At 38.5% G+C, this 14,728-nt stretch overlaps 1 protein-coding gene across 1 annotated transcript in view; it reads left to right on the top strand.

The window, feature by feature from the left end:
- Positions 1-8,601, top strand: part of LOC117289181 (protein Jumonji-like) — a 38,032-nt gene extending 29,431 nt beyond the window's left edge. Inside the window, exons 15-20 of the mRNA XM_033770180.1 lie at positions 668-782; positions 1,731-1,913; positions 2,641-2,774; positions 4,717-4,891; positions 6,056-6,163; positions 6,743-8,601. Of these exons, the coding sequence (XP_033626071.1) occupies positions 668-782; positions 1,731-1,913; positions 2,641-2,774; positions 4,717-4,891; positions 6,056-6,163; positions 6,743-6,889 (862 nt within the window). The 3' untranslated portion in view covers positions 6,890-8,601. The remainder of the gene's footprint in view (positions 1-667; positions 783-1,730; positions 1,914-2,640; positions 2,775-4,716; positions 4,892-6,055; positions 6,164-6,742) is intronic.
- The last annotated feature ends 6,127 nt before the right edge of the window (positions 8,602-14,728 follow it).

The following is a 14,728-nucleotide window of genomic DNA, read 5'->3' as shown; positions in this document are numbered from 1 at the left end:
TATTCCAAATACAGAATATTGTTGCTGTGTGGACATAGTTATTGGCTCCATATTTTTGGGGGTGATTTCTCAAAAGTGCGACTACTTTTTGAATTGAAATTTTCACGTTTTGGTTTTATTGTAAACATCTGCATTTATATCAAAAACAATTGAACTGTTTCTAAAACCAAAGTTGTACTTAACCTTTAAGTGCACAGAACAAAGGAACATCCACAGAGCTCAAAGTTTCACTTGTTGGGGTTTGAAAGTTCTTGCACTGGCATGAGAGTTTTGTTTCATGTGGGTTTGAATCCCCCAGCCGTGACACTTGTGTCCTTAGGCAAGACACTTAACCACGACGTCCTTCAGACATGTCAGATGGGACGTAGCCATTGGTCCCATGTGTATTGTAAGGATGTAAAAGAACCCAATGCACTTATCGTAAAGAGCAGGGGTTTGCCCCGGTGTTCCTGGCTAAATGCGCCGGAGCACCTTGTACATGTAAACCCTCATAAGGTGCTATACTATTGGCTCTCGGAATGCAGAACTTTCAATAAACCTCTTTTTCTGTATATATATGTATTTACAAAGCGTCTTGAGAACTTTGTTTGGTAGATACGTGCGCTATATAAGACTTTCATATTATTACTATTATGATCACTTTTACTTGGATGTGATTTCTTTGCAGTTATTGTATACCAAGAATACATCAAGACAAGGTGCTACAAGCTATGCAGACCCTAGTGCCTAACCTGTGTGCTAAGAAACCAAATTGCCTTCATGATAAATCCTTCCTATGCATGGTGAGTCCAGGAATTAGTTTAGACTTTTATTTTTACTCAGACAGTGATAATCAAGATGCTTGTTTATCTTCCAAACTAAATAAGTCTTGCTCTTTGGTTAAAAACATTAAAGATGCTGTGTCAGATTTTTTGCCCCAAAACATTAAAAAAAAAAAACTTTTACTTTTAATGGACAGGAACCATGACAAAAATTTAAAACATTTCTTATAAAACACATAAGAATTGGTCAATTTTGAGCACTTTATTTCACTGCTACTAATAATTGGCGGAATTTTTCGAGCAATGGCTCAAATTAAAGCTTGTAACTTTCTTGACCCTAATCAAAATACTTATAGAATTTTAAATCACAATTTTTGGGCCAAATCGGCCAAAAATCTGACTTAGCATCTTTAAGTGTGAGCACTATATACCAAACATTATAGAGTGCCGAAGGCACAAGATGCAGAACTGAAGCTTTGTCTATTGAAATACGCATGGGCACCATTTCAGCAAGTGAATGTTTTGTTTCCCATCGATAGGAACGGTCATTGTCTGCACTGATCTGCACTGATCTATTGTTGTATCAAAAGAGTTGCTTGCTGAAATGGCATCCAGTAGGATTTCACATTTCAGCCCGAGTTCCCCATCTCGCGCCTAAGGCGCTCTTTAATCTTTGCTGTATACATAGTTCTTTTTCCCCGACTCCAAGCATATTCCTGGGGTGGGATTTCAAATCCATGACATTTGCAATTCCAGAGCAGATGTCTTACCAACTAGACCTTCGCGAGAGGCAGTTTTAATCTGATGTTTTAGCAGTGGGCACTGCAACAGTTTTAAAAAGTAGCACGCCTATTAAATGGAGTTTCAACAACACTGAAGTATCTATTTAAAAATTAAAAACGTCTAAAATATCATTTGAAAAACATTTGCTTATTCTCTCGGTTTATTTTTTGTTTTGTTTTTAACCAGATACCGCCCCAAAGCCTGGCCGAGTTAAACATTCCGGTGTACAGATTGGAGCAGAGATGTGGGGAGTTTCTAGTGACGCTACCGGGGGCCTGTACATCTTCAGTCTCTTGTGGTTATAACGTAGCTGAGAGCATCCACTATGCAACACCCACTTGGATTCCTGCTGGCATTCAAGCTTTCAAAGTAAGTAAGGCCGTGTCCGAATTGGTGGCTATGGCTACGACCGTTGCCAGGGGTGTTACTAAGGTCTTCCTATACTTCAATGCATGACGACACGGCCATCCAGCCGTAGTCGTAGCCGTAGCCGCCAATTTGGATACGGCCTAATACTTAGATTGGTTGGACTCTGGGGAGGTACGCAACCTCCCAGTACTCATCAGAAATTGTAACCTTTGCCATTGTTAAAAAAATCTCTCAGAACCACAGAGTTATGTATATAAGAACTAGAGGGCCTCAAGGAGACACGCGCGCCATTTTGTGCGTGCGATGAATACGAAGTACATGTTTTTTTATTTTTTTATTAACAATACGCGATGCTGTTTTGTCAACTTACAAAATGGCCGCACAATAAAATAAAACAACTCTCTGAATATGTTATAGAAAAGTTTGCGGTAACACCATGTAATAACAATCTCTCAATGAGTTGGGGTGGTTCTGAAAAGAACCGTTGGATTAACTCGACGTTTCGATCAGTATGCTCTGATCGTCTTCTGGAGAATGCTGCATTCTCCAGAAGACGATCAGAGCATACTGATCGAAACGTCGAGTTAATCCAACGGTTCTTTTCAGAACCACCCCAACTCATTGAGAGATTGTTATTACATGGTGTTACCGCAAACTTTTCTATATCTTACTTCCACCATGCAAAGTTTCAAATCCTACTTCTCTGAATATGTTTTGTGTTTTTCAGATCGCTAAGGAGCTACATCAAGCTTCAGAGTTCTCCATCGAACAACTCCTGAGTCTCCTTCGGTCCAAGTCTGGTAACAGCCTCAATTGCAAGAAGCTACCTAAAGTACTACAGCCAGAACTAAGAGCCATAAAGTGAGTCAGGGGCACCAGTCTCATTAAAAAAATAAAAAAAAGTTTTTTGTGTTATCATGTCTTATGTGTTTTAGAACATATTAGTGTTGCCGAGCAGTTAGGTGCACTGGACTCAAGCTCTGGTGTTTCTAGAGTGTGGGTTTGAGTCCTGGGCCCAATTTCATAGAGCTGTTAAGCACAAAATTTTGCTTGCATGAGATTTCTTCCTTGACAAAAACAGGATTACCAACTAAATTTCCCAGTGATTTTCAGGATAAGCAAACAACAGCTGAATACCAGTAACAAGCGATATGCAACAAATGAAAAGTTGGTTGGTAATCCTGTTTTTATCAAGGAAGAAATTTCATGCTAAGTATTTGTGTGCTTAGCAGCTCTATGAAATTGGGCCCTGGTGTTTCGAGAGTGTGGGTGTGAGTCCTGGCCATGGCACTTGAGCAGAAGTGTTAAGCAGAAGAAGTGTTTCTTTGCTTAGCACACAAATAAAAACAGGGCACCAGTCGTGACAGTGTGCATCACACGAAAGCATCACACGAAAGCTGGTAACCAAATTCTGCTGTAAGGCAGAAACTTTGTATGCTAAGGAATTTTGCGTGAAATACAACAGAAAGCACCTTTTCAACAAGAAAAATGTAACAAAAGTTTTGGATGATAATTGAGTGTCGAGATTGAGCCAAAAAATACTTTGATGTTAAAACTGAAAATTCTTGTCTGCCGCTATTGTTTCCATGACAATAGTTAATGGCTGCATTACACGAGCAACTACCCCCCAGGGGCAGGAAGTGAAGGTTGCCCCAAGTGACGCTGTAACCTCTTTAACATTGCTTGCAAAAATGTGTTAAAAAGGTGGACTTGACACAGTCTCCTTTGACCATTGTAGGTACTCCCCTGGTGCCATCTAGCTCTGTCCACCAGGGAGTCAAATTCAATTAGTCCTCGGACTGACGGAAGTTTAAACAATTTTGCATCCGTGGTTGCCAGTCGTAAGAGGCCCCATCGGAGATAAATTGCTAGACTGAAATTTCTTTGCAGTCTGCATCTTCCAACAAACATGACAACTGAAAATTGTGGATTTGACACAAAAACAAAATTAAATATAACCTTTTTGTATAATTAAAGGCAGTAGACACTATTGGTAATTGTCAAAGACTAGCCTTCATAGTTAATGGATCTCAACATATGCATAAAATAACTGCATAAAATCTGTCAAAATTTGAGCTCAAGCGGTCATCAAAGTTGCGAGATAATAATGAAAGAAGAAAAAACCTTGTCACACGAAATTGTGTGCGTTTTTTAGATGGTTGATTTTGAGACCTCGAGTTCTAAATCTGATGTCTCGGAATCAAATTTATGGAAAATTACTTATTTCTCGAAAAACTGTGGCACTTCATAGGGAGCCATTTTATACCATCAACCTCTCCCCATTACTCATCACCATGAGAGGTTTTATGCTAATAATTATTTTGAGTACATCATGCCTGATGAACACAGCCTTGTCTAGCATTGTGCTCTGCACAAAGTAATTCTGTCTTTTTAAAGACAGTGGACACTATTGGTAATTGTCAAAGACTAGCCTTCACAGTTGGTGTATCTCAACATATGCATAAAATAACAAACCTGTGAAAATTTGAGCTCAATCGGTCATCGAAGTTGCGAGGTAATAATGAAAGAAAAATAACCCTTGTCACGCGAAGTTGTGTGCGTTTAGATGGTTGATTTCGAGACCTCAAGTTCTAAACTTGAGGTCTCGAAATCAAATTCATGGAAAATTACTTCTTTCTCAAAAACTATGGCACTTCAGAGGGAGCCGTTTCTCACAATGTTTTATACCATCAACCTCTCCCCATTTATGCTAATAATTATTTTGAGTAGGTACCAATAGTGTAAATTGCCTTTAATGGTATGTATACTTAATTTTAACATCTGTCTCCCCCACCCTACTCAGGGATCAAGAGCTTGAAGGTCGGAGGTGCCTGGCCGAGGTAGGCCTCAATTCTTCCATCCGATTTGCGGAACCAGAGAGCCCGTCGAGGGGTAGAGAGAGACGCGGGAAGACACCCATGCAAAACAGCGAGGAAAAACGCTGTTGCGTTTGCCAGCAGATGTGCTACATGTCCATGGTGAGATTTTGGGGGGTCTTGGGGTGGGGGGGGGGTATGCAAGAGAAGGTCGGTAGGGGAGGGTGAATGATTGGAAGAATCAAGCGCAGTTGTTGAAAATATCAGTCTTAAAGGATTTGGGTACTTTTTCAAAATGTCCTTAGATTTACATTAAACTTACAGGGTTTGAAGATAATGATAGTCGAAAGCTTCCCTTCAAATCTTACTTACTGAGGTGCTGTAGTTTTTGAGAAATGAGTAAAACAATGTCATGAAAATAGGATTGTAAATGATTAAAATAGTTTTCGTCTCATGACGTTGTTTTACTCATTTCCCAAAAACTACAGCACCTCAGCACATAGTTTTTTCAGGGAAGCTTTCTAAACTGTGTAAGTTTAGTGTAAATCTGTGGACATTGTGTTTTTTGTCCTACAAAAGTTACATAGACCCTTTAAAGCCATTATACACTTTTGGTAAACAGTATTGTCCAAGTCCCACACTTCGTGTATCACAACTTATATATAAAACAACAAACCTGTGAAAATTTAGGCTCAATCGGTCATCGGAGTCAGGAGAAAATAACGGGAAAACCCACTCTTGTTTCCGCGTGTTTCGCCGTGTCATGACATGTGTTTAAAATAAATCCGTAATTCTCGCTAACGAGAATTTATATTGTTTTACTGTTTTCTCAAAAAGTAAAGCATTTCATGGACTAATATTTCAAGATAAGTCTTTCACCATTACCTTCTGTAAACCCTGTAAATTATTTGTAAATTTGTGAGCTTTTATTTTTTTTTCTGTACCGAAAGGGTCCAATGGCTTTAATGGAAATTACACTTTTATCATTGTGCTGTGCAAAATTGATGTAAAGGCAAAGTATACCTTTGGTTTGTGGAGTTGTTTGATTGTTTTTTACCTACATGTATACGAATGAAGATTTTAAAACTAACCTGATAAAATTCAATGTCAAAAGGTGTGAGCTTTTAGTGCAGCTAAAACAATCTTGATACTGTCATTAGGGAATCTGTTACTCTATCTGCATTTTGTAAGGTCCTAAAGACTCGGCTTTTTCTTGGTGGAATAGCGCTTCAAAATTTGTTATTGTTATGTTATGTTATGTTTGACCACAGTTACTCGAATATTAATCCCAGAGTGGGGATGTGTGTTGATGATTTGTTTTGGTAGGTACTTCATGAGAAGGAAGGGAAGGTGTACTGCTTGAACCACGCCCTAGAGGTAGCGCAGAGGGGCAAACTTAACAGGAACTACAAGCTGATGTACAGATATGATGAGGTATGTAGGGTTAGGGTTAGCGATAGGGTTGGGGATAGGGTTAGGGTTAGGGTTAGGGTTAAGAATTAGAATAGGGATAGGGTTAGGGTTAAGGGTTAGGGTGTTCTGCTTAAACCACACCCTAGCGGTAGCACAGAGGGGCAAACTTAACAGGAACTACAAGCTGATGTACAGATATGATGAGGTATGGATGGTTAGGGTTTGGGATAGAGTTAGGGTGTTCTGCTTGAACCATGCCGTAGAGGTAGCGCAGAGGGGCAAACTTAGAAGGAACTACAAGCTGATGTACAGATATGATGAGGTCAGTAGGGTTAGGGTAAGGGTTAGGGTTAGGGTTAGGATTAGGATTAAGAATAGGGATAGGTTTAGGGTTAGGGTGTACTGCTTTAACCACGTGATTTGTTTTACTTATAACTCAAAAACTACAGCACCTCGGCAAGTAATTTTTTAAGGGAAGCTTTCTACCATTATTATCTTCAAACTGTGTAAAGCTGTGGGCATTGTGTTTTGTGGCCCACAAAAAGTACCCAGACCCTTTAAGAATTGTTTTAAAATGTCTTTGTGGTTTACTTTGATTAGGGTCAGCTTGACAGCCTTGTGTGTGATCTACAATCTCTTAATGAGAAGCAATCTGTGAACAAGAGGTCCTCGCCCAGTCGCCGCAGTTTCCTAAGGAAACAGGACAGCAGCAGCAGCAGCAGCAATGGTGGCAGGGACACCAGATGACTGCAGGTGACCCTAACACCACACCAACCTTTCATGCAATCGCTACGCGACCATCAAGGAAATCAAATACACTGCAATAAAACCACCTCTCTCAACGGAACTGCGGGTGACAACATCATAGCAGCTGCCACAGGAAGACTAGCAAAGCGGAGATCGTACAGGCATACCAATATGGCTTAGCATTTTTGGAATTGCAGCAAAGTAGCATCAAGAAAAAAAACACCCAGATTTGACAAGGAAAGGCTACCAAAGCAGGTTTGAAAACTGCGGCAGTTAAACATTGCAGCAACACAGACAAGATCGTCCTTGCTTCATTGCCTACTTGAGCTTCGCTTCTAAACATCAGTAAGTTGTAAAGGTTACTACAGAATGTTTGCAAGAACCAGCATCTACTGAGTTTGTATACGGCAGCTGTTTTTACATGGAAAGCCCACCACAGTATAGGTTTGAAAACTGCGACTGTTAAAATTGCAGCAGCACAGTGAAGATTGCCTTTGCACCTTTGCAAACCAAAGCTTTTACTGAAAACCAGCAAGTTGTTTATGGAAGCTGGTCTCCAAAATCCGGCAAACAAATAAAAAAAAGCAGGATTAATAATAAAATTCCGGTACAAAAAAACCGAAACCATGTGTCCAGTAACACCGTGTGCTACAGACGTTGATTCCAGTCAGGAAACTCTCAACATTTGGGGTACCAGTGAAACTCCACCTTATCAGCTGCAGGACGCCAGCCTGAGATACGAATCCAGCTAATACTAACTGCTGGATACCGACTGAGTTGGGTCAATAACAGGGAAACAACCAATGCACTGAAATAATTAGTGATGACAATTTCCTGTTTTTTTTTATTATATATAACCTCATTGCTGCATTTTTGTATTGTTCACGTCATTGTTAACAAACCATAAAACGGAAACATTGATTTTGTTTTTCCATTTGGTCATTTCTATACATGCTGCAGATTTTTTATAGACCTTAAAGTAGAAGTGGTTTGTGATACTCAAGGCCCAAGCCAAGCACTTTCTGTCCAAAAACTCATCAAATAGTTGAGAATAAGAACTTTCCAATTATGTTTATTTAGAGTCGATACTGTATTCTCAACATGGGACTGCTTTCATCTTCAACTAGGGTCAGTCAGAATAGTCAATATTAAAACAATATTGTTTTGTTTTCTTCTCAAAAATTGTGTATGAATGAGTGGATCAAAAGAAATAACTCAAAACCAAAAATCAGTTTTTGCTTTTAAGAAAATGATATATTATCAAACTGAAAAAGAAGAAGAAACGCTTAATACTCAGGTGGCAAAGAATCACACTTTAATTCCTACAAGTCCATTGAAAACTACTGATGATGGAGAACTTTGATCAAAAACATCTGGTTCATTTGAAGCACTGTTTTGTTGTTCATTTATATATTATATTGTGAAGCCTTTTAGTATATTGAAAATCGAAATTCTTGGTGGGTGGGTCTGTCTGATTTTTGTTCAACACTGTCTGTTCTGAATGGCCCTTAAATGCCCTTTGACTATTTCTGAGAAGTGCTTACTTTTGGTGTGGGGTGTCACATCTTGAGTTAATATCACACTGCGCTAACTTGTCTGGCGAAAGCTCCTTTTCACGTCAGCCTGCTTTTTAGATTGGACCATCGACTATTAAAGGCACTGGACACTTGTTAATTACTCCAAATAATTATTAGCATAAAACCTTACTTAGTAACGAGTAATGGGGAGCTGTTTGTAGTATAAAACATTGTGAGAAACAGTTCCCTCTGAAGTAATCTAGCTTTCGAGAAAGAAGTAACTTTTCATGAATTTGAAATCGAGACCTCGGAATTTGATTTTGAGATCTCGAAATCAAGCATCTGAAAGAACACAACTTAGTGTGACAAGGGTGTTTTTTCTTTCAATGCGATTACCAATTGAGCTCAAATTTTCACAGTTTTTTTATTTTGTGCATACATGTGTGTTGCGATACACCAAGCGAGACATGTGAGACGACTTTAGTCTTTGACAATTACCAATAGTGTCCATTGTCTTTTAAACTATTTCGGCTTGAGTTGTACAGTTCAGCCTGATTTTTGTTTGATTCCACAAGGAAAACACAACTTATGCAATGACAAAGAGTACTGACTATATTTAAATTTAACTTATTGTGTGCAAAAAATGGATTTAATCTCATCAAAAAAAGTACAGACAGCACGGGATTATTTTTGATCGCAATGAAGTTTAAATTGTGGCAAGTGAAGCACTTAAACTTTCACTGAGTGATAAATAACTTCTATTGTACATGTATAGTACATGAAATGCAGTTAATGCAAGAAACAGAGTTTATAGTTTTGGACACAAAAAAAAAACACCCCTTCGGGTAAATCTACTTGCCCTTTATATAAGGTTTTGCCGAGATAGTTAGTAGAGGTATAAGACGTACTTTGTAGAGCAATGAGTCAAACAACTACCAATCTTCCACCTTTCTAAAAAAAAAAAAAAAATGGCCACCAAACCTCACTAGACATACTCGACTCCAGTAGAAACATAATGAAAAATGTGTGTTGTGTGTTATCTCTTCAGTCATTGATTTACATGAACTGGGATGTGTGGACTAGTCTTTTTTCAAGGTGCTGGACACTTGATTCCACTGTTCTTACATCAGGAAAACAGTCACTAACTATAAAGATGCTGCGATGAAGACTAGTTCACAGTAGACAGACAAAGGAGGCCTGCAATTGCAAGATATATTCTTCCCGGATAGTTTTCAACGTTTTTGCTGCCTAAAGTTGAAAGCCTTGAACAGAAACACCCAGTGTAGAATTCTTAACAACAGACGGTATTTTTGTTTAAACTTACTGAACCAATAGTTTTGTATTCCAGGTAAATATAAAATATCTCCACAAAAATCCTAATCGTAGAATAATATAATACAACATTATGCATTTAAAACTTAAAAGGGACCAAAAAGCACTAGACTGCTAGCCTTAACTACAGATATTTTCTATGAAATTTTAACTAGAAATACAAACTTATTTCTGAGCTCTCAGTGAGAGTGATTGATATGCTGCAGAAATGTACAGTACCGTACCGTGTTTTTTTCGTGTACTTAACATTCTTCCACTCTTCCAGATCTGTACGCTGAGTTTATATTCGACACAACTCTGCCCAGGTTTGTCTTTAATAAGAGATATACATTATAACGGTCGTGGTTTTATTCCAGCAAAGCAAGTGGATAGAGATCGGGAAAGCAAGTATCACACAGGGGGGGGGGGGCAATTTAATTGAGCCACGAGACAGAAAAGGGCCAAATTTTTTCAACCACAATGAAAGAAAGTTCTAAGTAAAGAGAATATTTCGTTGCATCGTTCGCTTGTCTGAAACCCAAATTATTTGGGTCGACCTAGAGCCGCTCCTAATCTGTTTGGTTCGGTGCGGCTCTGGTGCCCTGGTCTGCAACGGTGCTATACTCTTCTTTTCTACTCTTTCCCACTGTGTGGTTTGGAGTAGGGGGGTACCCAGGCCTGCTACCTCTCCTACTGGTTCCCGCTGCTGGAGATTGTGTTGCAATCTGAAATTATGATTCTTTTTGTTGTTAACTTTGGGAAACTCCTCATTGTAGTTTATTCCTATGCAAACTATTTGTGTGTCAAGGTGACTAAGTAAAAAAAAAGAATTCTGTGTTTCTTTTCATGCAATCTTGAAGAAGTATCTAGAAATATTGTGTTGTGTTTGCATACTAAATATAATACTGTACTTGAAGACAATTCCAAACCTATTTAAACTAGTAGGCCTATGCCCGGTTCATACTTCCTGCGATATGAATGTTGACGTCACATTCTCGCAAGGAATAATTTGCAGGGATTGAGTTGTGCTCAACTCTCTTGCGAGTGTCGCTGCGAAAACAGAGTTGTGACGTCAAATTTACATCATACTCGCATCGCATTCACTGGAAGTAATAAACTGGCTTTAAAGCCACATCCGAATCCAGTGACTGTAGCTGTGGCTAGCTTAAGCCATCAACTCGGACACAGCCAAATATGAGCCCAACTTCATAAAGCTGCCCAAGTGCAAACAGTTGCTAAGAACAACAAAATCTAATTTTCCTTCCATGAATGTTACTAGCCAAAGTACTAATGTATGCCATGTGTAATGTCTGAGACCTGATGCCGATTTCACGAAACGCTAGGATTACTCCTATCTGGAGTATAGGACAAGTAACTTAATGCGTCCTTACGTTGTTACAAAGAGTTAGGACTAGTCCTAACTTAGGACTAGTCCTAGGAGATATTAAAAATGTATGACTAGTCCTAAGTTAGGACGAGTAACTCGCCCTAACTCGAGACAAGTATATAAAAACTATAGTCTTAACTCTTTGTGAAATCCACCCCTAAGTCCTAAGATTAATCCTAAGTTAGGAAGAGTTTGGTGAAATCGGCGCCTGGTTCCTGTTTAAGTTTGTTAAGCAATGTTGTACTCAAGCAGCTCGATGGAGTGGGGCCCGGGTGTTCATCAGAACAAACATCTGTGGATGTAGTAATGGCTTTAGATTGCGTGTTCTTTGTGTGCCCTGCATTTTTCAAATAATACCTCAAAAATGTGTTGTAAGATTGTCAACAAGATATATAACCGTTGAAGATTAGTTTTTGTACCAGTAAGAGATTGTTTGAATACAGTACAACACAATGCTGCCGACTATTTTGTACGAAGATTTAATTAATCTAAAGACTCATCCAACCTCAAGTCTACAATATTATCTTTTTCCTGTTGTGGATGAATAGTAGTGTTTTAATTGCCCTTCAGGTAATGGCACTGGCAACTATTGGTTATTACTCAAAGTAATTGTTAGCATAAAAACTTACTTAAAAACGATCAATGGAGAGCTTTTGCTTTTTGAGAAACGGCTCCCCTGAAGTAACATAGTTTTCAAGAAAGAAGTAATTTTCCACTGAAATATTTTAATTTGAGTTTGAGACCTCAGAATTAGGTTTTGAGGTCTCAAAATCAAGCATCTGATTGCACACAACATCATGTGGATGTTTTTTCTTCTATTATTATCTCGCAACAACCAATTGAGTTTAAATTTTCACAGGTTTGTTAGATATGTTGAGATACACCAAGTGAGAAGACTGGTCTTTGACAATTACCAACTATTATCAAGTGGCTTTGAGGCAATGGACCCGTTTGGTATTTGTCAAAGACCAGTATCTTGACGTGGTGTATCCCGACATATGCAAAAAAATATAAATCCATGAAAATTTTGGTCTCGTTTTGTCATCCAAGTTGCAAGAAACAATGAAAGAAAAAACATCTTTGTTGCACAAATTTCTATGTGCTTTCGGATGCCTGAAAAAGACTTCAGGCCTGAAATATTTTTCAAATTCAAATATTTTAGTGAGAAACTAACCTCTTTCTCAAAAACTATGTTACTTCGGAGGGAGTCAGTTCCTACAATGTTTTATACTATTATCAACAGCTCTCCCTTACCAAGTAAATGTTTATATTAATATTTGTTTTGAGTTGTTATCAAAAGTGTAGATAGCTCTTGCTTTTAACAATGCAGTAAAACTATCGTTTGAACTGGGTTCATTTGGATAGTTTGTGTTAGCAGTCAAAAATACCAAAGTATCTAAGTACATAACCATTGAATTGTATTTTGTGTTATTTTGTTCTGTTATTCAGCACTAACAAGATGGTATATTGTACTTTTTGGGTTTTAAATGACGTTAATACACCAGCGGCCACTTTCTGTGAACTGTGTCGCAGTGTCAGTTGGTCAAAATGTTATGTGAGTGTTTTTTTACTGGTTTCCCAACTGATGAGTTTTGTTCTGCTAATCAGTTTTCTTGAGTGGACTCTGTCATGAAATGTTCTGCAAAGTTTAGTTTTTTTAGTAGTGGGACAAAACAGATGCATGAAGGATAAAAAAATGTGTACAATACAAGTGTAAAACACGTTGTTTGTAGGATCTGTAAAGAGTTGCAGTAACGGAAAGTGTAACTGGCTGTGGACTGACCAGTTGGTTCTGGGTGGTGTGTTTGTAATGATGGCCACATATTGGTACGTGGTGAGATGATCTGTGCAAATTTTATAAAATCAAAGTTTGGCGTCTCTGGCGTCTCTCCTCCTTTGGTGTGACACCAGTGCCCAATTTCATAAAGCAGACAAGACTGCGTGACAAAAGACTTTACCAAGCAAAAAATGAGATGGGCACCAGCCACAACAATGCAAACCTAATGTAACTTGGGCTGGTAAACCTGTGTCTGCTAAGCAATACTACTCTGTGCTTAGCAAGTTTTTGTGCTTGAAGGCTTCATGAAATCTTGCCCTTGTCTCTTCAGTGAGATCTGAACAGTGAAAAGAAGTCACAAGAAACAAATGAAGCAAGGGGGTGATGACAGTTTATTGGTGAGGCTGAAATAAATAAAACAATTATTTAGGGTCTTAAATTTATTTAGGGTCTTTGATGAAGTTTCGAGAAGCTTAAGAAGTTTCAGGAGGAAAGGTTTTTGTGTCGTCGGATGATTGAGAAAGGATTGTGACGAATGGTGAAGTGTAGATAGGCACATGTACATTATTTGTTAGTGTAAAGATAACGCAAATGAATTGAAGGGGAAAGATGATTGGCCACATTATTTAAGAGTTGGACGGTAAAAATCTGAAGCCAGGTAACTCGATTCTTTTAAGTGTTTGGCAGCTGTTGAAAAAAAAACAAGCAAACAAATGTTTGGGCACGATTTGTGTGTATATGCATCTGACGCCTGTTGTAAAGAACTGTAAGAAAGTGTATTTGTAGAGAATTTTTCAGACACAAAAATCTAGACAATAGACCTATGCATAAGGCTCCGCCCTTGACGTACGTGTGAGCAAGAACACGTGAGCCCCTCCAATTCCTTTCTGCGCAACTCTGCCACGTCAAGTATACGTACACGCATGTCAGACTTTATTTGTCGGACCTTTGTTGTGTTGTGATTGGTCAGTATGCAATTGGGCGGAGCTTAATGGATCGGTCTATTCTTGCTGTTTGTGGAATTAAGCCACAAACGGAGTGGAAAGCCGGGTTGCTTTGGATGTAGAAATAAGTGGCTTGGTTTGTCGATGACCTGTATATATATTTTCAGATGAATAGGAGGTGTACACACTGTATTTTTTTCTGTTCTATTTTTGCTACAAGAAAAATGAAGCTGTAAGTAGACTAGGCTATTTGCTTTTTTAAATCCCTTTTTTCTTCTTTCTGTTTTGCAAATCCTGCCTGCTGGTTTTTAGCAAATCTAACAGCTGTTTCTAATCTGAAGACAATGAAATGCAGTTCAGTTTTGGACACGGTATGTTTTTAAGGATGGTTTTTTTTTTTTTTTTTCAATTTTTTTCCGGTTATTTATGTATATATGTTGAATGTTTTTAAAGAAGTGGCGACTTGCTGGTTAGATTTGAATAATATCTGGTACCTTGGCTTGCTGAGTCACAAGTGGTTACTTAAAGGGAAGTACCGGTATACCTTTGGGTTTTTCAAAACTGTTTATAGATATATACAGTAAAACTAGCCTTGTAGCCATTGGACACTTTCCGTAAACAGTATTCTCTGAAGGCCCACATTTCGGAGAAAATAACGGGAAAACCCACCCTTGTTAACGCACGTTTTGCCGTGTCATGGCATGTGTTTAAAATAAGTCCGTAATTCTCGATATCGAGAATTGATAATTGTTTTAATGTTTTCTCAAAAAGTAAAGCATTTCATAGAATAATATTTCAAGAGAAATCCAATTTGAGTGTTCACTATGTTCACCTGTGACCAATCAAGTCAGTGTACCAGACACTATTTCAAACCTTACTTGCAGATGGCTCTAGGAGCGTTTG

The sequence above is a fragment of the Asterias rubens genome, chromosome 4 (assembly GCF_902459465.1).
Source record: "Asterias rubens chromosome 4, eAstRub1.3, whole genome shotgun sequence".
In the NCBI taxonomy this organism is placed as follows: Eukaryota; Metazoa; Echinodermata; class Asteroidea; order Forcipulatida; family Asteriidae; genus Asterias; species Asterias rubens.
This window is presented reverse-complemented; position numbering and strand designations above follow the sequence as displayed.